At 40.3% G+C, this 24,749-nt stretch overlaps 1 protein-coding gene across 1 annotated transcript in view; it reads right to left on the bottom strand.

The window, feature by feature from the left end:
* LOC101697093 (uncharacterized) overlaps positions 1-24,749 on the bottom strand; it is a 324,259-nt gene that overhangs the window by 7,770 nt on the left and 291,740 nt on the right. Inside the window, exon 6 of the mRNA XM_087182562.1 lies at positions 1-24,749. This exon is cut by the window's left edge and continues 7,770 nt beyond it. Coding sequence (XP_087038688.1) covers positions 24,602-24,749 — 148 coding nt within the window. The 3' untranslated portion in view covers positions 1-24,601.

Genomic DNA, 24,749 nt, shown 5'->3' with positions numbered 1-24,749 from the left:
TGGTAGACTGTTGAGGGATAGAAGTAGAGGTAACCTCAAATAATATCAAAGTGCTATCCTCTCACTATACAAAACTGTCCCTGGAGAAAGGAACGATTCACCGAAGCTCAAATAGCTCCTTAGTAGCAAAGCCAGGTCAGTAATCTATATTGCTAGTTTTGCAGTCTCATGAAGTTTCTGTTCCAATATGTTGACTTTCACCACACCGGAGCCTACTGAATATGTATTTTTACCACACAATATCACATCAAGATTTTGCCATAGTTTCCTTATGGGAGCTCTTTGTAATACATATTGGCAGGTGATGAATAACCCCAGATGATTTGTAGGCTAGATCTGAACTAGAAAAGTAAGGTCTAAGGTATAGTAGAGTTAAAGAACACATACAACATCAGAATTTTAAAAAATGAGATCTGGCTCTAGCCTTGGTAAAATCTAGTGGTATAACCTTGAACAAATCTCTTAACCTCTCCATGACCCAATCTCTTTATCTGCAAAATGACTGGCAGTGGGAGGATTAGATTATTTCTAAGTTCCCTTCCAGTTCTAAGATACTTATTCTAATTCCTGTTAGACAAATGATTATATAATAATAAACCAAGTTAGTCTTCCAGTTAGAGGAAAACGAATGCTACTGTCCGCTCTGTTTATGGGTACTTTGAGGATAGATCAAATAATACTAAATGTTTTTCTGTAAAATGAAAATATCTAAATCTTAAGCAATCACTACTACAATAGTTTTTCTATAAGAGCAAGAATAATTTACCGGTAAACATCATACAAAGCAATGAGATGGTTAAAATTACAATTTTCTTCAGTAAATTTTATTTTACCTAAATGAAAATGGGAAACTGATGCCTTGTAACATTGTAATGTTGCATCAATCAATTTTTTTATATTTGAAACTGAGAGCTAATGGTTCATATTAAAAATTATGGTTCAAAATATCAACACCACTCCTCTGCTCTCAAGTCACTCAGTAGATATGTAGATGACATTTTCTCTGGACTGGGTATCACAAAATGGTCAACTGACATGCTATAATATATACCCCCATATAGTCTGATGGGTAGATTTAAAGTAAATACAGGAACTAGTGCTCCTATATGGATTGAGTATATAATACAGACAGGTTATCCTTTCAGTATTAAATATTGATCTCACAAAAAGATAAATATATATAAAGGTAGATATATATTTACATATATATATATATATTTATATATCCTAATCCACATGCACCCTCCCACCTGTACATGTGATAGAGATGGAAAAAAATCAATATGCCGATTCTGATGAACTCCTAGTTATGAAATCCCTGGAAATATAGTAGGAAGTATAATAGGACTGCTAAAATGCTTCCTCAATGCTCCTACCAGAATTGTCAAAACCCCTACCCCTGATTCCTAGTAACTGATAAAGAAGAGGGATGAACATTCAAACTCTGTTTGCCAGCCCTCATTTGAATTGGCTCTAGATAATTAATATTTTGCTATAACTCTCATTTTTTATATTTATATGCATTGCTCAAATGCCCCCGGGGCTTCCATAATTCTTAGTTAAGAGCCCTCAGACTCTAGTAAAAATTAATGATCACCAAATATCACTCCTGCTACTACTGTGCTTTCTATTGAAATGGTGTGAGTGCCAAATTCTACAGAATATTTTTCCAGTTAGGATGTGTAACTAAACTTCTACAAAATCACAAAAGCTACAAATTCCATTATGCCTTTCATTCTGAAAATACAGTAAAATTCATGGTCTCAAGTGGTCACTCCTGCAAAATGATATTGGTATTCCTCCTTCTTACAACCAGAAACCTACATGTTCATGGTTTGAACTTTGATTACTATGGCCCTGGAAAAAAGACAAAGTAAGGCTTCCCTGTAACAGAACAAGGAAAAGCATATAAACCCATAAAAGCCAGAAAAGGGCAAAAATACTGTAACCCTGCTGTCATCCACTTGGTAGTGTCTTCTGTAAGACTGATATCTACCTTAGATAACAAGAGGGGTAGGCAGAGTCCAAAGTCAGAGTATCAGATGCATTTGAAAAGAAAACAGGGCAAAGGAATCACTTCTATAAAGCAGTAGCCAAATGCCAATTTTTATGTACTGGCTTCTTTCAAAATATTCAATCACACCTAATAATTGGCAGAGAACACAATAAGCTCTCACTTCCATCCTGTCGCATTCACTCCCCCTGGGGTATGGGGCCATTTGTGGCCACCAGCGATAGCAAGGAAAAAACCCCAGGGACACAGATACATTCAATTGCACCCCAGCCCCCTGCCTCTAGCCTCTCTGTTATTAATACACTTTAGCTTTGTGGTTAAGAAAGGGTCCTTATAAGCACCAAAGTAACATTTTTTTTCACATTTCTCTGTTATAGAACTAAGGGAGGTTTTTATTAAGAAAAAAATATAAAGACAAGCTCAAATATCAAATTCAACTGATGTTTCCTGAATGCTTTTCCATGGTTTGTTAGAACTAGGAATATGTCTCCCTCTCAGAATAAGATAAACATTTTATGAGATTCCCCACAAAAGAAAGGCCATTCTTGCTTTAGAATAATTCCTATTTTTGCTCCTTTTCAAAACATAGTTTCTCATCTTCATCTGCATGCCGTACTCTGTCTAAATAAAATTGTGTAATTAATGGGTTCTGATCTCCAAAGAAGTCACAGTAATGTATTTCTATTCTCATCCACTAATCCCATAACTGCATGGATAGGACTGTTCATTTTTAAGTGATGTTCTGTAACTACTGGGATAGATTAATATATCAATTTCACCATTAATTTATACCTACTTTTAATAGTTTAGTAAAATTCCAAGTGATCTATGTAATATGAATTATTAGAGTTTACACAGAATGGACAGGCCTGTAACAGCCACTTATTTCACAAAGACCAGAGCACTTAGAATGCACATAAGGTTCTACTCATTGCTTGGAAGATTGTATTAAAGACAGACACAGTTCTTTTGCTCTGTGGTACTTACAGTCTAATGGAACTGATCAGAGTGGTAAAAATTAAGAATAACAGCTTAATAGGTGCTGGGGAGCTTGGTGTGCTCATTTAAAGGGACAGCTGAGGCCACATCTGCAGACCAAAAGGCTTCCAGGGAAGGAGAACGTGAGGGGCCTGTGGGGAAGGGTGAAGTTGGGTGGCGAACAACAAATGCTCTTTAAAAAAACCATTGGACACAAAATCAGCCCAAGACTGAAGAATGCTGTGGACATGTGCTGCTGCAAAGCCCCTGAATCAGGATGATTTTTCTGGAGGAGATAAGCCTTGAGCATAATTTTCAAATGATGAAATCATAGCCTTAGGGCAGAAGAGCAGTCCTTTTTGTTCCATCAGTCATGCTGTGCTTCTAGGACATTCTCCAAAGAGAATATGCAGCTAAAACATAAGCCATTTTAAAAATAAATTAGAGATGAAACAGCCAACACACAATTCCTTCCAATAAATCAGACACTGCTAGACTCATTCTGGACTTCTGTGTGTCCTTTGTGCTTCTGTCCAGACTTTTGTTATCTGACTCCCCAAAACAAATGTTCAAGATGACTCTTCCATTAAAGAGAGTCGCCCTAGGTGCCACCAAGATCTCAAAGCCAGATCACATGCTTCCTTACCAGCAGAATGACTCCCAGTTATAAAAGCAAGAGCAGTGGACGCAGCAGTGGCCTTGACCATTACATTTTACACCATGCTTGTGACCTTCCCTTCATGAGCCCCCCCATCACCCTCAAACAACTCCTACAAGGTCAGTGCTACCGTTGTCCTTAGTTTACGGGAGGAAAGCCATGCTTAGGAAAATTCGTTAACATGCCCCAAATCCCAAAGCTGGTAGGATCCAGGAGTGAGATTTTAAAACAGGGCCTCCTAACACCCAGGGCCAAGCTCTCAGCCCACTCTCGCTCCTTGCTTACTGCCTGCAGCAGCACCATGCGCCAACTTGTAAGGTCACACAAAGTGCTGTGCAACAAAGGGGACATCCAGAGAGGGGCTCCTGTGAAAGGAAGAAAAGGGCAGACGGGATCTCGGTGAGCCTAATGCCTCAGGCTAATTACCAAGCAAGGGAGAAGGGACTGGGAGGAGGGGAGAAAGGAAAGATCTGACTTAGGATGCTGAAACACACTTGTCCCCATTGTTCACAGCTTCTCTTTCCAAGGTTTCAATTGTCCAAAGTTAATCGCTGTCTAAAAATATTAAATGGAAAATTCCAGAAATAAAAAATTGGTAAACTTAAACTTTTTTATTATAGTACATTGTTATAATTGATTTATCATTGTTGCTGTTACCCTTTTGCTGTGCCAAATTCATAAATTAAGCTTTGTCATATGTACAAATATATGGGAAAAGCATCGTATATGGAGTGTGGTATGATCCACAGTTTCAGGCATCCCCTGGGGCCCTGGCAGGAAACCTCAGGGACAAGGGGGAGCTACTGTGACATGGTGCTGGCACTGAGAAAAGGAACACGCAAACAGCGACACAACTCAGTGACTGTGCTGCCAGAGTTAACCTTTTTCCACACTTTGAATTGTGGGCCAGCTTTTCAAACAGACTGGGCTAACACTGTGCCCCTCAGCAACCCACATCAGAAGGGTAATTTTGCAAAGTAGAAAATGTATATTCTTCCTTTTTGCACATTAAACAATATAACATTATATTTCAAGACAGAGTAGTCATCTTTGCTTTCAATTTTGAATTTTTTATTTTATTTTTGCAGTGCTGGGGATTGAACATGGGACCTCACAGATACTAAGTAAATGCTATACTCTAAGCTGTACTCCCAGCCCCCATCTTTGAGTTTTAAAATAAGTTGTTCCATGGTCACTACTGAGGGAATTAAAATTATTGACTGGTAATGAGTTGTCATCACAAATAAATAATATTTATCTACATCTTCATCTTAATTTTTGGTAAATTGATATCCTTCTCCTTTTTAAATACATGCTGAAGGATATGTATAATTCATACCCTCAGAATATCCTAGATTATGATTACACTAGGATCTATAGGGCATAAGCTAAATCTGGGCCATTGCTTGATTTTTATAAATAAAGTTTTATTGGAACACAGAAGCATCTCAGTCATTCACATACTGTCTAAACCAGTGAGAGTGAGTAGTTGCTATAGAGATTATACAGCCCACAAACCTAAGGCATTTACTATCTAGTTCTCCACAGAAGTCGGCCAATCCCAGTCCCATATTATACCATAGGCCCACAACTAGAAGACTTTATTAGTTTTCTATAAAATTTGTCTTCTAGATAACCATTAATTCTCTCATTCATTCCTTCATTAATCATCTAATGTCTGTAAAGCAACTTTTACCTACCTGGCACATAGATGAATGAAGACGAGATTAGAGACTGGGAGAACAGACTATCAGAAGAGCATGTAATGACTGCTCTAAGAAGGCAGGAACATGGTGGAAAGGAAGCCAGGAAGGCATTAAGCTGAGAGTCAGGCAGGGTCTCAGGCTGCACACAGCCCTGGCACTTTTAAACAAGGTCCTTGGAATACTATTAACTGTCTCATTAAATAATGATGTCAGAAATCTTTGGGTTACAACATGCTTTTGAACTTCACAAAAGGCACTGTCCAGCTTACTTAGACCTTCAATATGACAGAAGTGTTGAGATGAGCTGGTTTGTGGGATCAAGAGGGCTGATCATCTCCAAGTATCATGTAGTAAGATCACCAGCCCTTTCCCCAGGTTTCAGAGATTAGATAACATCAATATTGGACAGAACGTAGTGAAGGAAGCTAACCCAGCATCTAAGTTTAAAGCCCCACAGCAACCAACTACTGTACCCCCTTTCTGGTGTACACAACCACACCCCTTAATGCCCAGTGGTCTATGTTGAACCTTACAACCCGAGAAGCTAGTCTTAAGCATGAACAGAAAGGAAATACTCTCCTTCTAAGTAAACAATTGATGCAACGAATGGGTATTTTTTTCCTCTTTGGCTTTTTGATCAACGGCAATGGATGAAATGAACATGATTGACATATATTATCTTTCAGTGAATGTCTAGGAGTTAAGCTTAACCATAGCTAAAGTAAACATAAATTACATTTTAAAATATACTTTTTTGTTTTATTTATTTTTGACACACTGAGCACTTACCTCTTTGATCAGGGATGAAAGCCACACTGATAAAAAGAATTCTTAACCAAATACAAAGTGATCAATTTATTTTAATCAAACAATAAACATTAAATTGGACTAGGAACCTGGATACAGGCTATGCTTCACATCAATTAGGTGGCTGTGCATTAAAGAATGTTAATAAAATTATGCTAACACTTTACCTTCCTTAAGTGATTTTAAAGTGACATTGTATTTATTTTTGCAATTAAATATTTAAATGATTGTACATTTACTTAAGCAAAGTACTACAAAAGTAAAAATGTTCATTTATTAAAATAAAAAATTGCTTCATTTTGCAAGGATTACCACACAGGGTAACTTTTTGTTCTACAAACACAAATTAATGTTTTGTTTAATTATGAAAGATTATTATTATGGTTGGAAAACTTTATAATAAATCCTAGTGTGGGGCCTCCCAAGGATGGTGAGGGTCTAATCCCCTGCCTACCACAATAGACAATGCAGTCTATTTTAGCCTATAAGCTATATTTATATGCTGAAATGTAAACACTGCTGGGTTTTGTTTTTTTTTAAGATGATTGATGGATTTCTGGGCTCTGACACCACTGGAGGATTTTTGTACTTCTGTTTTTACTGCAGTTTCTTGTATAAGTAGAAATCACTGTTTGAAAACATCTGTATCTAAACACTTCTTAACATTTAAAAAAACCTAAATGAAAACAAAAATCTACAACTAAATTTCCTCTTGCCTTTTTACCTATGGCCAAGAAATGCAGTGTTACAAGTTGACAAGAAGCTACACTATTCCTCTCCCTTACTTATGTAGCCAAGATTCTTGTTTACTTGTGATACCAAAGTACTTCCTTACAAAAATTAATTTCAAATCAAAAAGGCAGGATAATAACTACTTTCAGCACAAAAATGTACCAGAAAGAAACTGCAGTTTAAGCACAGATAGCATATAATTAAGAATGAGAAAAAGCAAAGTATTCTCCAATACACATTGCTTTAATTTCTCTTCTGATGGACTTTCAGATTATCTTTAAAAGATCTATTAAAAATCCTTCTCTTACAAAGATCTATTAAAACCACAGCACTTGGAGATGTAGCAGGAGGAAAAAAATGGGTCATTTTATAAAATTGATTATGTGAGCTCTCTCCATGCAGTGCATGTGTCAGCAACAAGGAAAAACAATCTGAAGGTAAATTCTGTAGACATACTTTCTCCTGGAGAAAAATCTATGTCTTTCTGTACATTGTGCAGTGAGAGGTGGGGTGAAAGCAGTTAAATTTCATCCATAAGCATAAACATCAGGCTGCATTTTGAAGAAAGCCAACCCCAAAATAGCCCAGAAAAAAAACATTTTGTAATAAAAAAATGGTATGCCCCCCCCATCTAAATCTGGAACCCTGACTTATTTTAAACAAGCCAGGGATTGCAAGCTTCAATCTGTTTGGATAGAAGAGAATTTATATAAATGTTTTGTTCAAGCCCAAAAGGGAAAGAGAGTTTAAATATACAGTGCGTGAAAGATACATGCCCAACTTCAAAACAGCTTAGTGCATAGAAGAGGAAAAATAATCTAACCTTCTGTTAGTCATTCCCTGCCATCTCTAAGCTTAAATAGCTTGCAACTTGCAACGTCATTTCGATGACCCCTGCAGTAAGAGATCAACCAAAATTTCATAACGCTCCTGCTCTTTCCCCTTATGGACGCTCAGGGTAGGGTAGGGGGGCAGGAGAAAGGGAAGAAGAAGTCAAAGAACAAATGGAAACACAATCTGTATTTTGCACTCTTTCTCTGCACTTGAGAGAGAAAAACGAGGCAGATAAATCTGTGTAATACTAAACCAAATCTCTTCAATTCCAGTCAGCTTTTATCATTCAGTCACTGAGTTTGTGTGTGGAAAAATTCATGCTAATTCCCCCTAGCAACAGCCTCAGCCTATCAGGAGACTTTATGCACCATGCAGCTGCCAGCCGGAGAGAATAACTCTAAGTAGGTCAGGCCTGTATTTCTAAAAATGCTACGGTCTAGTAACCCCACTGTCCCGTCTGTCTGCCCTGCCCCATAATAACCTCAATTGCTTGGTGACACAATGACATACTATCCTGTTAGAGTGCAATCACATCATGCTACATTATTCTGCTGTGAGCAGGGCTGCTGGGTGAAGGACCCTCCGAGGGGCAGCATTAATCAGGCAGCCATTCACGTCTACCAGCACTTCACTCCAGAAATGGGGACGGCATTAATGACCAGCTGTTTGAGCTAACACAAACAAAATAATGTCTTCCACCCTGTTGGGTGCACAGAATACGCTATTCTGATCTGGCAGGTTCCGCTTCTTGACTAAATCGAAGATGTAAATTAAAGGGGCTCAGACAATGTCAGCTTTGGCAACCTCAGAGTGAGTATATTTAAATTATATTACGTGTGATTCAAAACACCATTGATTTAATGTACACAGCTCTCCCTGCCTACAGTTTTCCCTAATCCACATTTTAAAACACAATTGCATACATGGGTAATGCAATACATATGTGTATACTACCCAGGAAGCCAAATGCATAGAGCTGAACTAAAATTGACTTCTCTTCGGGCAGAGAAACAGAGCGGTCAGGAGGAATTGTACAGTGTGAACACAAACACAAATACAAAATGAATGCCGTGGAGGGGTGCTGAAAACAAATAGGAGTAAACATCCTAAACCTCCCAGCCAATCAGCTCCTCCCACTGTCTTTCTGCAGAGGCCGTCAGAGCACCAAACCTCCAAGCACAAGAAACAAGGGAGAGATATGAACTTGGCCTTCAACTCTCAACAAACGTGATACCCGGGCTTCCCCAGAATTACTAACAGACTGCTGTTTGGCTTCTACACAACAAAAGCTCCTTCAAGGTTTAAGCCGGGGCTACCAATGAAACTCAGAACCCTGTAGTCAGTTTTGCATTCCCAAATGGGAATTTTAGATTTGCTCGTCCATATTCACTTAAATGTACCTTCTGACTTCTCTCCATTGAAATGCACAAGAATAAACAAAAGTGATGTGTGGATGCAGAGATAGGAGACTGGCAGTGCAGTTTGGGGCCAGTTGGAGAAATATTTTGTATTGATAGAGCTTTCACACATACACACAAAATCTGCATTTTTAAGACTTTCCGGTTTCATCTAATGAACATACCCCTTACACCCACACACACATTGATAATTCAGCCTTCAGTTATGCAGAATTCAGCAAGTCTTGTACATGTAATCCATCCATATTTGATTTACACACACAGAAAAGTCCTTAATCCATGTGCCCTTGTTTGAACTGTGTTTGATAACTTAGTTATGACTCTCTTCTTCACTTTGCAGCACACATCACAGAGTTATTCTTGGAGAGATGCAGTCACTGACGCAACCATGAACCGCTAATTACAAGCTGCTGACATTCTGCTTGTCTATGCAGCTTTGAAGTTCTGTTTTTCACTTATGGGCTTGCTCCATTTCGTTCTCTTTCCCTCACCCCCTTCCCCGTCCCTTACTCCATCTTTCTTTCTGTTCACTTTCTCAATTCACTCTAGGACTATCTGGAGAAAGATGTCCGAATGATCAATTCTTTCTCTTGCCTCCTTCCCTTCCTCCCTCCTCTGCCTGCACACAGATCTACAGTTGGGACGTACAGTAACAAGATCCTGGCCCGCCCCGCCCGCAGGAATGCATCAACAGCTGGCCAAACAAAATCCAACACACAGATCTGCCTTTGTAGAATTCGTAACAAACAGTGGAGAGGCCAGACAGGCGTCCCAGAAGAGCTCCCCATGACAACTGGGAAAGCTCCTCTGTCTCAGGTGGGCGGTGACTCCTCCAAGCTGGGACAGGGCACCGCAGCTCCCTGTTTGGAATCTACAAGCCTGAGTGCCTGTCCCCAGCCTCACTAGAGGCGACACAGAGGCCGCTCAGCTCTCCACCACAGCAACTTAGATCCCAGCTTTCTCCATGCTGACAATGGCCATGCGGCACACACCCTCTGAAATGCCACACCACACACACTCGTCACAGGAACGCATCCGCCGGCACCTGGACCTAACCGTCTAGCTATGAAGCAGGAGGACCACCTCTCTTCCTCACAAGAGGCTTTCTTTCTTTAATTGTGGGCTAATCCTGGCGTCCTAAAGCGTGTAAATATAACACTGTCTTCATCTCCAGTGAGCAGTTTGCATCTGAAGCCTGTGGTAGCCAGCTGGTCTCAGAGTCATCTGGGATACATTTATTTTGATTAAATTGATCACATTTCTATTTACAGGCTAGAATTTTTCGCCATACTGAATACAGCTGTGTTTACAAGGATTTGTAGAAGAAGAGGAAGAAGAAAACAAAACCCCTCCATCAGTCCTAGCATCACACAGGGCACAGAGCTTCAAGGAGTTAAAAGTAGGTAGGTTGCAGCTGCTCTGGCCGAGCTTCCTGGCTGGTCAGGAGATGGGTGTTGAGCCGGCGCTGCAAACACAAGCTGCAATCACACCCGATCCAGCAGTGACAGGCTTCCTGTGTAAAATGCTCAGAAATTGCCTTTTCTCCTCCATGTCTCTACATGCACGCACATGCATTTAATCCATGCTGCAAAGCTGCTGTTTTCTCTGAGGACACTGTACAGTCACCCACCCCATCAGTTTCTTCTGTGACAGCACCGGGGACATCCAGACTACAATTTACAGTTCCTCCGTCCATGTACTGGCTTATAAATTATGCCATCTTCCCTAGAATAAGAATGCAGAGCGAGCAGCATTCACACAGCAGTCAGCATCGCCTCTCTCCCTTCACCGCTCCCTCTCTCTGCTTTTCTCCAACTCTGCCTTGTCAGGCAGATGCATCAGATACCTTGTTTATCCATCTTCAGCTCCACTCTCAGGTGAGATGCCACCTCACCTCAGCCTGGGTTGTCTTCCCAGATTGCTCTCTAAGAGCAGCCGGAGCTGGGTGCAGGCGGCTGCCCTCACCCTGCAGAGCGCCGGTGGCATTAGTTATATAGTATTCCTAACTTCCCCTTCCTGCCATCCCACCCTTAGTCTTCCGCAGCTTCACCCCGGCTGGCTCGCAAGTCCCCTCATCCAGGTGCTAGGAGAACCTGGCCAGAGCCCCACCAGCAGGTCTTCCTTGTGCAGGGTGCAGACTCGCGGCTCCGGGTCCGGGCACCATGGCGAAGCCCAGGCAGGAGATGCCGCAGGAGCAGCTCAGGTGACCGGGGAAGCTCGGCGTGCCCACGGCGAAGCAGCCCTGGTGCTGCGAGGCAAGACGGTCTGGCTTCAGAATTTAAAAAAAAAAAAAAAGAATTTTTGAAAAAAGAGAAAGAAACACAAAACAGCGCAGCTTGGCGCCTGCGAGGGTGGAGAAAAAAAGACACAAACCATTTTTTCTAAAGCAAGTTAAAATCAAATTTCAAAACAAAAAGCAATACAGAGATCATAGTACTTCGTGCGACTTTTATTTCTGTTGTTTCTCGGTTTATTGGCCTCCCCGCCCCCTCCAAAATCTCTCCTGTCCCCGAACGCTACTGTCTGTCCATGAGTGCCGAGTCACAAATGCTGTTGCTCCAAAGTGCCGCAGACCCAGCATCACATGAGAAACCACATGACGAGCTGGAGTCGGCTGCTGATGTGGTCAACTATTTCGCCGAGGCAGGGGGGAGCGGGAGGGAGACAGATCTCGAGTGAGACCTGCCCTTCTTGTGCTGCCAGGAAGAAATTTCCTTAAAAGAACAATGAGAAGACCGCATCTCTGAAGAAATGCTTGGAAACACACATCTACTGTCCCTTATGCACCCTGACGGAGAGAGACCACGGTGCTCGAAGCCGAACGAGGATGCTGTACCACAGACACTAGCTGGATGGCAGCAATATTATTTCTAGTGTGTATTCGACAAAGCTGATTCCACTTAAGTGGATTCCTGAAAAGCACACACCATGTCTTCATAGCATGATCAGGCTTGGAAAACCAATTCTATTATCTCTCCTTGCAATCTGTATCTGAACTTGCATTCTGAATAATTTATTTTTAGACTAATAAAATGCTTGCCAAGACTGCTCCCTTTCTTCTGCAAGCAGAGCAGGCAACATTCACCCAAGCAGGAAAGCCTTGTTTCTTTGAAGGGAGAATAGAGGAGACGGTTTGTATTGTTTTCCTTTTAAAATTCCAATTGATTATTTAAAGATATATAGATAGATAGATAGATAGATAGATAGATAGATAGATAGATAGATATAGCAATAAGATTCCCTCTCAGTAATCATTACAAACAAATGAAATTTTTCTGCTTCATTGAATTGACATGTCTCTTATTTGCAGTTTGGCACTGCACACTGGTAAATGGGGGTGGTATTTTTCTAATGTTGTACATGGCTGCTGCTCGAGCCTTTAAGCCACACAGATATTGCTACTTCTCTGTAGAGCGAGAGCAAACAATTGCTTTCTGGAGCACCTCTCTGCCGAGGCACTGCGTTGCTGGGTATGTTTTACTAGTTACAGTAAGGCATGAAGGAGACAGATGCCTCAGGGTCTGTAGATGGAATTAAATAAGTTGCCTATTTGGGACATCCTTCTCAAAATGGGAGAAGGACACTCTTTAGGAAAAAAAAATTGACTGTGCTAGCTAATCAGATGAGAGAATTGTTAAACAGATGGGGAGAATTTTCTACAACTTGCCTTATTTGACTCTGTAGGTATCAAGGTTAAGTGACTGCTAATTCTTCCACGATGTACTTATCAGATGCCCACTAGAGGAGAGGTCATGGACTGTCCAAGACACCAGGGAGCTGGGAGTGAGCAAGGTGGACCCGTTCCCTGCTACCTCGGAGCCCAAGGTCTCGAGATTGAACGTATCTTTTCTTCCTTCAGAGACAACCTTCTCCAAGTGGGCATACTCCAAAGTTAACCAAGGAAGACCCAACCGTAGCTTTTCCACTTGCGCCTCTCCCGTCAGCCTCTATCATCTCCCAAGGGCTATGGGATTCTTTCTTTACAAATGACCCTTGCATTTGAATTTCTTCTCCATTCATTCAGAGCCCAAGCTCTAGCAGCCACCGCCTCACAGCCTTCTCCCAGGTCTCCCTCTCTCTGTTTCAGTCCGCTTGGCAGCTGGCCACCAAACTACTTCTGCTGCACCACCATGTTCGTGGTGTCCAGAACTATTGTCCAGGTGGCCTGGACAGCCCTTTGTGCAACACTGATGATGGCTTCTTGATTCTTCACATTCCTATGCTAGAAGTCAGGATGCTATTATCTGAGTGTCCACTGTCTGTTTCCATAGAGTGGTCTATTCATAACCTTCGGGATACTTCCTTCATTTAATCAGAAAAAAAATTGGGACTTATTTTTGTTAGTAACTAGGTGTAAAGCCCCATAAGAAAAACAATGTTACATGAAGCGCTGTCCTTACCCTCAGGGAATGTATAATCTACAAAGCACATGACAATCTTTCTATTAGCAGTAGCCATATATTATCTTCTATGGCTAGACGTCTCTAAATTTTATTTCCTATAAAAATAATAAATAGGTCTAAATCTGCCTGGTAACTGTGGATTGGAGAAGTGCCATAAAAAGGTTGAAAAGGGAAGAATTATTTCTACTTCAACATCTGGAAAGGCTCCCAGGAGCCCCCTACAATTGGCAGTGAGCTATGAAATGTCTGGTGGGTGTGGGACCTGGGACCTGGGGTATTATTATTACCAGGAGCAAGACAATAGCTAAAAATGAGCACTTATTATGTGCCAGAGTATTTTCTGAGTATTTTAATATATTAACCCACTTAATCTTAACAATTCTAGGAAGGATTTTTAAAAATAAGTTCTTTTCAATGATATAGTGAGAAGCACAAAAGAGATTTATAAAAGTAGCCCAAGACCACAGAGCAAGTACATGGTAAGGCACATCTGGCCCCCAAATCCATGGCCTTATCCACCATGCTTTGCTGCTTTGGTGGTGAAAAGAACAATGGGAAAAAATCCAGGCAGATGAGAGTATAGACTTACAGTATAACTGAAGGTGTATGGAAGGTTCACTGTTTTAAGCAGGTTCTTAGTTTTGTAGAAGTGAGATTAGATTGAGGAGGGCCACATTCTAAAGCTAAGTCCTTGACCCTCTTCCTAAGCCATGAGGATAACAAGCAAACTGTAAGATAATGAATCTGGTGACCATGGCTAAAACTGAAAGGGAGAAGTGGAGTGTTGAAGACAAGGGGTGCAACATGGCAGCTCCCACAAAAGCCTGGCTACAGTGGAATGGTGCCTAAACACTGGTAGTGGCATAAGGAAAACTGGAGTGTGTTCTGGAGGTCTGAAGACAAAGAAAATTAGATTGTTTAATAAGTATTCTTGAGGAATGGAGAGAATGTTGACACCTTTTAAGGGCTGGATAAATAAAGAAGGGAGTCTCTCGAGCTTTGGAGTTGGGTCACTAATCTGCTTCCCCTGCAGCTAGTAAAATGCTTGGTGCACTTTTCAAAATAATGAATGAATAAAGAAAAGTATTGGAGGCAGAAATGGGAAACACAGAAGTGATACTATATATCAGGAAAAACTAAATGAATCCAGGATGTTTAAGTGGCTGGAGGGTGGGCTTCCATCATGATATTATCTACCTAGAAATAGATTTCATCTCCTCTCTCCACCTTTAGCGCAGTGTTTCTCTGCTACCTGCTTTCCCCAGTCCCACACCTCTTCTGGCTCGGGTTGGTTAGGCTGTGCCCACACCAAGTTCCCACTAGCACACTCGTTGTGTATCAGTGCAGACCTAGCCCATCCCAGGCTACTTCGTAATCAGAAGGCTGCATTTACAAAGGTGCTAAAATAAGCATGATAACAACTCTACCATTCTTTTACTTTTTTAAACAGCAAAGGGAGAAACCACTGAAGTTTATTCGCCTTCTCACACAGTTTTAGCTAGCCAGAATACTAAAATAATGAATGCACCTATTTCGTGGGCAGTTAATGAAGGTTAATATGACACACTGCCTCTGGCTCTGGAAGTAAAAAGGGGTGTTATTGCCTTATATTATAGCTGGAGGGAAAAAAGTCTTAATAATCTTTTTCATCAGCAGTAACGAATTGAGCTTTTAATGCTCAGATCTATTCTAGTGAAAGGATAGTATATCATTGCTAAGCAGAGTTTAAGAGCAATGTTAGATAACTAGGACACTGAAGAGTCTACTTACACCAAGGGCTCACAATTTTTTAAAAAACCCAGACCAAATTTCTGCTGGAATGTTTTCATTTATATCACTTTAGATCAATCTTTAAATATTAAGAAGAAAACTTAAACTTTGCAATCAATTGACTTGGAGTAAATGGTTAAATGTGCAAACAACGTCATTGTTGATGCATTAGGTGGCCTGCTAACCTGAGATTGCTACGCATTATGGGAAGAGGATAAAATGACTGAGGCTCTGTTTAGTCCCTAAAAGAGCTTACAATACTCTTTCCTAGGAAAATGCTTTCCTTTCTTTCACAAAGGGGAGCTATTGCATTTAGAGACAGTAAAAAAAATATATAGCATATATTTTTAGTAAAAAATGGATATATTCTCTTGAAAGGAAGCCATCCCCCCTAAGTCCTTTGAAGTCTTACCATAAAAGACATAACTGAGATGATATGAATATTCAGTGAATAGGACTCTTAAATCCTTTAAGTGAGTAAGAATGCTATACTTTATCGTCGCTATCCTGAGAAATATTAATGATGAGATGATAGTGTAGAGAAAGGAAGGAGCTATAGGCTTATTCAGTAGGCTGCGAGTGGCCTTAAAACTTCATAATGTTTTCCAGTCTCCCCAAAATGGATCTGAATTAAAATCAGCTCTTCACAAAGCAGACTGACAAAGTGACTAATTGCTGGCTGCTGGCAAAGGACTGGCTTCCCCTTCTCCTGTTCCCCTGCATTATTACCCTGTCCCATTTTACAGGGGCCAAATGGCAAGTTGAAGGTAGAGGGACTGTGTTTGTTCACCTGTGAGTGGTTTGACATTAGACTTTACAGAGCACTGTCAGGAAGTCGGTTTTTCCATGCGCTTTACAGTAAACAAAGACAGTGTGGCCGGGCTCCAAATGTTACAGAAGGTCAGGGACCAAACTACCTCAAAGACAAAGCCCGCTTCCAGAAATTGAAACACAAAATAGATGTGAGCGCCATCAACATTCCAAACTGTGCTTCTGTTCATTCTCAGTGTTTGCTTCAAACAATGCGACACATACCCAGCATAGATGCATAATAGAAATAGAATCATAAAACCCCAGGTGTTGGAAAGCACCTTAAAGGTCATCTGGTCCAACTGCAAATCTACATTGTGAATGCTGCCCTTTGGAATATCTCCTCCTTGTAATCATCCAGTCTTGCAGGGACACCTCCAGGGACTGAAATCGCAGTGCCCTGGGAGAAGGGCAAGTCCTTCCATCCTCTGAACTCATTGGCCTAGGTATTTAAAAGCCCTGAGGAAACAGGCCGAGGTCCATGGTGGGAGGAGCCTCACCACACCTTCTGTTTATTGGCTCCCCACTTAGAAGTTTGGGGCTAAAATCTAGTGCACTGCCCACCTCATAATGCCTCTGATATTAGAGGACATCTGCCATTGCCCATTCAGCTTCCCCTTCTCTAAAAAACAATTTGCAGTTTTTTTAAAGCATTTCCCTAGGCCTCCATGTCTGCTCAGCCCCTATCTTCCAATTGAGGAATCCAGTCCAGTTAATTGCTAGCCCTGTAGGTGATGGGTCACACAAAATAGAACATGAAGTTCCCTGGTATTGGCCACACACAGGAAACTGGTCCCATCATTCCTTCATTCTAATAGACCATAACTCAGTGAGTGCCTCCTGACTAGTCTCAGCTTTCTTAGGGGACACATCCTGTCCATGACTCTTACTGGGCCCCTCTGACCGTGGTTTGTACACCTTCTACCTTAATCACACTGCTCGCATTTTCAGACAATATCTTTGTCCATTTATCTCACTCTTATTTTCGGTTATCATATATAATTAGATTGAATGGTTATAAAAAAGAAAAAATTAGTAAACTACCTTGAAGGAAACATGAATGCATTTGTAAATACATGTATCTCCTCTATGGGAAGATCTGATCACCATGAGGACCAGAGTTCTCATAAAACACAGCCTAAACTCTGCTCATGTCATCGTAATACCACTGCCTAGGAATAAATGACCCTCATTACATGAATGGCCTGACCTGGCAGGAAAAGTAGTACTAGATAAGAAGTCAGATGCTCTCGATTCTGCTACCATTGGCCACAAACTGTCTATTGTCATGATCACAGCAGATCACATATCTTCTTCCAAGCCTTAGCTTCCTCAGCTGCAAAGCGAGAACTCCAACATGTGCTCAGAGCCCCATTGCATGCTAACAGTTTCCACTTGTACAATTTCCATTAAATTTTTAAAATCTACTTTCACACACAGAATAAATATTAACCCTTAACTAAACTTTCCTATAGAGTTTCATGAAAATTTAAAAGTTTTACATGAAGTTGTGTCTCAAACTATGGAAGCAAATGGTACACTCGAAAATCAAAAAGTTCCTATGTCCAGAGTTGTGTTTTTTAAAAATATGCCAATTAAGTAAATTAGGTAAGTCTGACTAGGGCCCCTGGAATCTTTACTCTCTGATAAAATAACAGCTTTGAATAGGTGAACCAATTACTGAGCTCTGTGGGGTAAGGAATAAATGTCATTATGTGATATCATCACTTTCCTATAATTCAAATGTCTTCTTAAAATGTCTTTAATTAACTATACAGAGAGAACCTTTAGGTTGAAAAGATCTAGTTTCTTGCACATTCTTAGCTACAGCCATGACAACAGCGTTGCCTGATGTCCTTCAGCAGCTCTCGCAATGGGAATACTGTTCACATCCCAGGCTGGAGGGAGGGGATGGCAGGTCTGGTCGCAACACAGAGTCCCAGCTCACCGGAAGATCTCCCATCCAAGCAAAATTCACTGGTGATGAGATTCTGAGACACATCCAACCCTCCCAACATTAACCTGACAGTATAATAGTGATCTTTCAACTAAGCATGTTATTAGACTATGCGATTTTTCTTAGCTCAAAAGAGCTAAAACTAAAAATTGGAAAGGTGGGTTTCATGTTCTCAAAATCTGGGCCCAGCTCTGGGCCAGGCCTTCTCTCTGCGCCTCCCATTCTGTGCTGGTCTCACCGCTGTCCTCCGGAAAGCAAGGCGTCTCCAAAGGTCAGGGTCCTAGCACTCTCCCTTTATGTGTCAGGAAGAAGCTATAACTATCTTGTTTCTTAAGAGCATCTTTTTTTCAGTACGTATGAGGTATGATCAAATGTGGTAAATGTTTAAATTTTTAAAAATATATTATAATAAAAGACATTGCCATTGATTTACCCACAAACATGAAATACTTCCCCTCACTTCAAACACACTTATGCTATCATTCTTGCCACTTTCTAAAGCAGCTCTGAAAGTCCTTTTTCCTGAGTGTTTTTCAGTTGCTTTGTCCTGGCCGCCTAAATGTCCTGAATGGATTTAAAATGTTTACCTTTAACAGTCATTTTGACTTGGAGGAAGAGCCAGAAGTCACAAGGTAACACATCCAGTGGAAAAGGTGAGTGAGGACACACTGTAATGTTTTTATTTGATATAAATTCCCATAAACATTTTGAATCAATTCAGGACAATGGGGCAGCCAGGAGTAGCACAACTAAAGACACTCACAAAAGAGGACTTTCAGAACTGCTTCGAGAAGTGGCAGGAACAATGAGATAAGTGTGTTTGAAGCAAGAGGGGATATTTGAAGGGAGATTAAAAGCAATCTGTCTTTTTATCGTAATACATTTTTTAAAACATTAACCGTATATTTGAACCATATCTTATGAATTATCTGTATTAGTTTGGGGTGTTTTCTTTTGTTTGTTTTTGTTTGGGGGGGGTTGCTACAACAAAATATCTGAGGCCAGGTATGTATAAAATAGATTGATTTGGCTCCCAATTCTGGTGGCTGTAGGGTCCAAACAGCATGGTGCCAGCATTCTAGTGAGGGACCCCCATCTGTGTCACAACACGGCAGAGAAACAGAAGGAATCAGCCATATGCAGAAGGGGTCACATTTGTAAAGTGGCCTAACTTTGTAAGAGATTGCTCTAGTGAGAACTCACTCCCTGAGACCAGCATAAATCTTTCCAAAAGTGGAGCGCAGTGGCCTAATTGCCTTGCACTACGCTCAACCCCTTCAAGGTTCCACCTATCAACACCACCACGGCAGACCAAGCTTTCAGCACAAGAACCTATAAGGGACACACTCAAAGAATATCCAAACCACATCACTACACAGGCTTTTTATGGTCCTGGGGATCCACAAGTCGTATTTTCTCAGAATTTCTCTCATTTTTAGGAGCCTCACTGCAGAACCCCCTCTGCAATAACAGTGTCATAGTCTCAAGCCCCTGTCTTGAACTTAGGCAAAGACATCTCACAGTGGATCCCTGGCTTGAGTACAGTGGTCACACAGCACTCCAGTGAGTTTGAAGAAGAAGCCATGATGATACGCTACCTGTGTGGTCCAGACATAGGCCAAGATGTGCACACAGACTGCTGTGTTTTGCTATTGGTGAAACATACCTAACAAATTAAGTAGCAGACGGTTAGAGAAGTGTCTAATGGTGTTTAATATGAACAAAGTTGTCAACAACTGCTTTTTGACACCAGTGTAATAGAGACTTTCAAAAGTAATCAGCACAAACAATCACTCTCTATTCAAGTACAGAGCAGACTGAGGAAATTTTAAAATAATTAAAATGGCCTTGCTCAGGATGCCATATGCATACAGAAATATCATTGGCTGTTAAAGTAGTATAGTTTCCCTAAGTAATAGAGGACGCCAGCAGAAACCCAGGACTCTCAGGTAGATTGAGCACGTATGGCACCATGGCTACTTGCATTCAATGGCCTTTTCTGCAGGTGCCCCAAGAGCAATGCGATCAGGCCATGCTGTGTACAGGGTTGCAAAGACATGGAAATGAAGAAGAGGGTGCCAGGACCACAAAGACAAGAGATGTTCTTTGCCTTCCTCCATTCGCTTCACTGCATGGCTCATATAGAACTCATCTCACATGATCAAAGTACTATTTAGGCTGTGAAGAAAAGATTCTGAAAGGAGAGATTCAGAGTGATTTTTCAAACTGTGACCTGTGCTCAATGATCAACATTTTCTTCATGAAAATAATTCAGCAAACAGCATGAGTTTGGGACACTTGCCTTCCAAAACACACCTACTCACTTGGTCACAGATGTCTTTTGTGTAGAATATATTATGTGCACATATGCTTTATTAAAATTATAATGTTAGAAAAATATATATTTATGCATACATGAAATTATATAACTACGTAGACTATCAACATTATTTCAAAAGACAGAGTTGTTATAACTGAAGATATATAAAGAACATATTTGTAGAATCTAAAGAAAATTTTAAAATATTCATATATGTTGATATATCAACAAAAATGTAGCACCTCTTACTATAAAAGGAAAACATTTATTTGCATAAATATACTAAAGAAACCAAAATGATCTTATTACTCTAACTTACTGAGGCTGTGACAAAACATATCTATATCATCAGTAAATAGATTATCTGGCATAGTAAATGGTATGGAAAGAATAATTCTGATGATACTGGACACTTAATTATTACATGCTAGGAAGTGCTCTGAGCGCTCTACACTTACAGAGTTGAGCACTTTTTTTATCCCCATTTTGCAAAAGAGAAAACTATAGTAACAGAGAAGTTAAGTAACTTGACCAAGGCATCAAAGCCAACAGCTGGGGAGCCAGGCTATGGAGTCCTTGCCCTGGAATCCATTTATCTGCCCCTTTTGTCTTCCTTCTTATTCTCTTCTCCCACCTGATCCTAACACCCCGAAGCAGATCAAAGCAGATCCCTCCCTTGGGTCTTCCCAGGGCACTTCAGGTTATCATGCAAATAACAGGCTACAAAATACAGGGAAGAAAACATCACATTTCTAAAGACACGTTTACTTACATTAGTGAGAACTGCTCAAATAACATTCTTTAGAATTTTAAAGAAAATTAAAGCAGGGCACAGAAGTTGATGAGTCTGCTCATCTCACTGAGACAGTGGTTAGAAAAAAGCAGCCAGTGCGGAAATGGACACGTGAGCTGTGATGTCGGGCGCAGGAGAGCCAGCGCAGGGCCGAGGGCTACAGAAGGTCACGCTGACAGCAAGGATGAGGATGGGTGAGTGTTCATGATGACACAGAGGTGGGCTGTCCAAAGGAGCTTCAGAAACATTTTATGTAACTTTTATTGCAACTCTGCAAGTGTGCTATTATTTTTCTCATTTTACAGATGAGGAAACTGAGACCCACAGAGGTGTTTTTTTTTAAGTTAACAATTGAATGAGGCAAGACACATGCCTGGCACCATTTGACTGTAAAGCTTGTGCTCTTGGGAGTCTAGTCATAGTACAACAGATCAAGTTCACAGCATCATCTAGATCAAGACAGAGGTCTGAGCAGACAAACAGGGTCAAACTCCAGGCATCTGGGTCATTGGAAATGGCACCATGGAGCAGCGCAGGGAAAGCAAGGTCACAGACCTGAGGCTGCTTGCTCTCTTGTTATGGGATTTATCCCTAGGCCCACAGCAAACAACAAAACAAAACAAAACAAAAACATAAACAAAAAAATGCTTCCTCTGATTCATTCGGCAGGGCTGCAGCTGCCTGGCTCATCTCACAGTGCCAAACAAATAAAAGTAGTGGCTGCAAAGCCTTTTGGGAATTAATCAGAGCATAATTAAGCACATACTCCTCTAGCGAGTGCCTTGGTAATAACAGAATTTGGAACATCTTGGAGGAAAGAGCAGGATGTAAATGCGAAGCCAAAGAAACTGAGGCAAACCATTGGATAGAGCCACATCTCAGTTGGGTTGTGGGTGACCAAGTCATAGGAAAAATGATGATACACTCTGGGTAATAAAAAATATCAATGAACCAGAAAAACCACCTGTTTTATGTAAAGGTCCAAATAACCAGATCACAATGGACAGCCACTCAAATAATACCTTCATAATACAGAGAATTATTGAGAATAACTCAATTCACAGAGACCTTAAAGCAGCCAATACTTGATAGTCCATCAGGGAAAACAGAATGATGATTACAGAAAAGAATTACATCCTTAGAAAAATAAAGATTAATCAAACTAAGTATGTAAAGTCTATCTTACCGACACATAGTCTACACTCCTCTCAAAACACTACTTTTTTATGTCAATTTATTTAGTTAATTACTTTTTACTGTTAGTTTGAAATGGGATCTACTCTGTGACTCATAGAATCTGATTGTAAAGAATTCTAAGTCATAATCACAGAGGATAGAAATTTTTACAAAAATTAAATGATGATGTAATTGTTCTGCATCTGTCATAAAAAAATCAAATTTATGACAGTTGTATTAAAAAAACTTGAGTTAGTCCAATCAATCTGTGGTAATATTTCATCAAAAGCAAATAATACTAATAAGTAAATTTCAAGTAGCATTAAGATTAAATGAAGCTCTATCATACCATAGAAACCTTGAATATGTTTTAAAATTTAGAATAGTATCAGACATACAGAAAAACTGCAAAGATGGTATAGAGCAGTGTTTGGTGAACCTATGGCACATGAGTTATTTGTTGTTCTTTTAAGACAAAAGAAGTTAATGCATGAGTAGTTTTTTCTAAACTAAAGTCTTCAGGTTTAATTGCACCGCCAGCACTTTGTGTTAGTAAGTGGGTGTTAGGTTGTAGTTTGAGGACTCATTTCTAGAAGGTTCGTCATCCCTGGGATAGAGTCTCTAGTTTCTCTTATTATTTTACATTCTCCCAATTAATAAATAAGTCATACCACATTATCTAAAATTCATTCTTTCTTCAAATTGCCTTCTTTCTTTTTTTTTTTTAACCTGTCTAATGTCTTTTCTTTCTGCCCCAGGATCCCACTCAGGCCATCACATTACAGTAGTCATGTGCCAGCTTCCCAGGCATCCTTTGGTTTTGATGATTGTGACAGCTTGAGGAGTACAGTCATTGTGCAGAGAGTCCTACAATTTGAGTTTGTCTGATACCTTTCTTTGGGTTTGACCAGGAGCTGGAGTCACAGGTCTTGAGGACAATCACAGTGGTAATTCTCACCACCTATTATGGCCTGTATCTAGATGTTCCCCAAAGCCTCATGCACTCATAGGTGGGGCTTCTTGGAGGTGGTTGGATCCAGGATGTGTGAATACAGGTTAAGACTGCTGATGTGAACCTTGACCACCTGGCTGAGGTAGCGTTTGTCACATTCCATCACGCCAAGTGGCACCACCTCTCACTTCCTTTCTCATCCTCCAATCTTGTAAAAGAAGTCACTTTGTGAAACCCACACTTAAGGGGTGGAGATTTTTGTTCCACCTATTTGTGGGCAAAATATCTATATGAATTATTTGGAATTCTTCTGCACAGGAAAATTGTCTTTTCTCCATTTATTTAATCATGCTTATATCGGTATGGACTCACACATATGTATTTTACACTTTGAGTTTGTAATTTAAAACCACCATGAAGTTATTGTTAATGGAGATGTATTCAAATTCATGGCAGTCATCTTTCATCTGCTGGCCAAGCAGACTGTTTGTGGGTACAGAAAGTAGTTGGTATCACATGGACCTGGAATGGGAAGAAGCTGAGGATCTGCAGGAGGACACCTGGTGATCTATACCCTCGATCCATGCAATATTCTTCCTCTATTTCTAACACACCCAGGATAAAATTTTATACATATATATATATATATATAATGTTTCAAAGTTAAGCATGATTTGCTTATTGAAATTCTTATGGCAGATTCTAAGTCAATAGCTCACTCTTTTACAAATAACATTTTGATAATAGCAATAGGTATCACATAATTTGATGTATTGACTACATGTATTTTGAATATAATTGTGAAAAACATTTGCCACTTAAAAAAAAACCAAAAAACATTTGCCACTTAAAAAGTATTTATATTGGGATAATATAATACCTGGCAGTATAAGAATGTAATTGAAAGGTAGAGGAATATAATATAATATTTTATGTACTTACAACATGTTATTCAGTAGCACAAAATAACTTTAGGGATAAGTCACATATCAAGATCCATAATTAAGAAACAATGCATGAAAGAGATGGGGATGGGCAAAAAGACATGGAATATGGTATATTATGAAAGGAAATAATGACAACAGAAAGTAGACATTACTCCTTTATTCATTTATTCAACAAATACAGACACCTCCTGTATGTCAGTAACCATGTTAAGGGTTCTGAATATCATGCTGAGCAGAAACAGTTACAAGCACTGTTCTCATGTCATCTGCCGGAAAAGAGACATTCATCAAGTAAATGGCACTGTTGAAACACATGCAGCAAAGGGTTAGTGCAGCAAGCCTTGGCTGCCCAAACCCTGCACATCCCAAGGTTGCATGACTGGTGTGGCGTTGGTGGTATAGTGGTGACCATAGCTGCCTTCCAAGGTTGCAGGACTGGTCTTCGCCTGGGGCCTCCAAGATGACTTCTGAGCT

The sequence above is a fragment of the Heterocephalus glaber genome, unplaced genomic scaffold (genome assembly GCF_053883595.1).
Source record: "Heterocephalus glaber isolate CG9 unplaced genomic scaffold, H.glaber_assembly_v1.0 deba00001472, whole genome shotgun sequence".
NCBI lineage: Eukaryota > Metazoa > Chordata > Mammalia > Rodentia > Bathyergidae > Heterocephalus > Heterocephalus glaber.
This window is presented reverse-complemented; position numbering and strand designations above follow the sequence as displayed.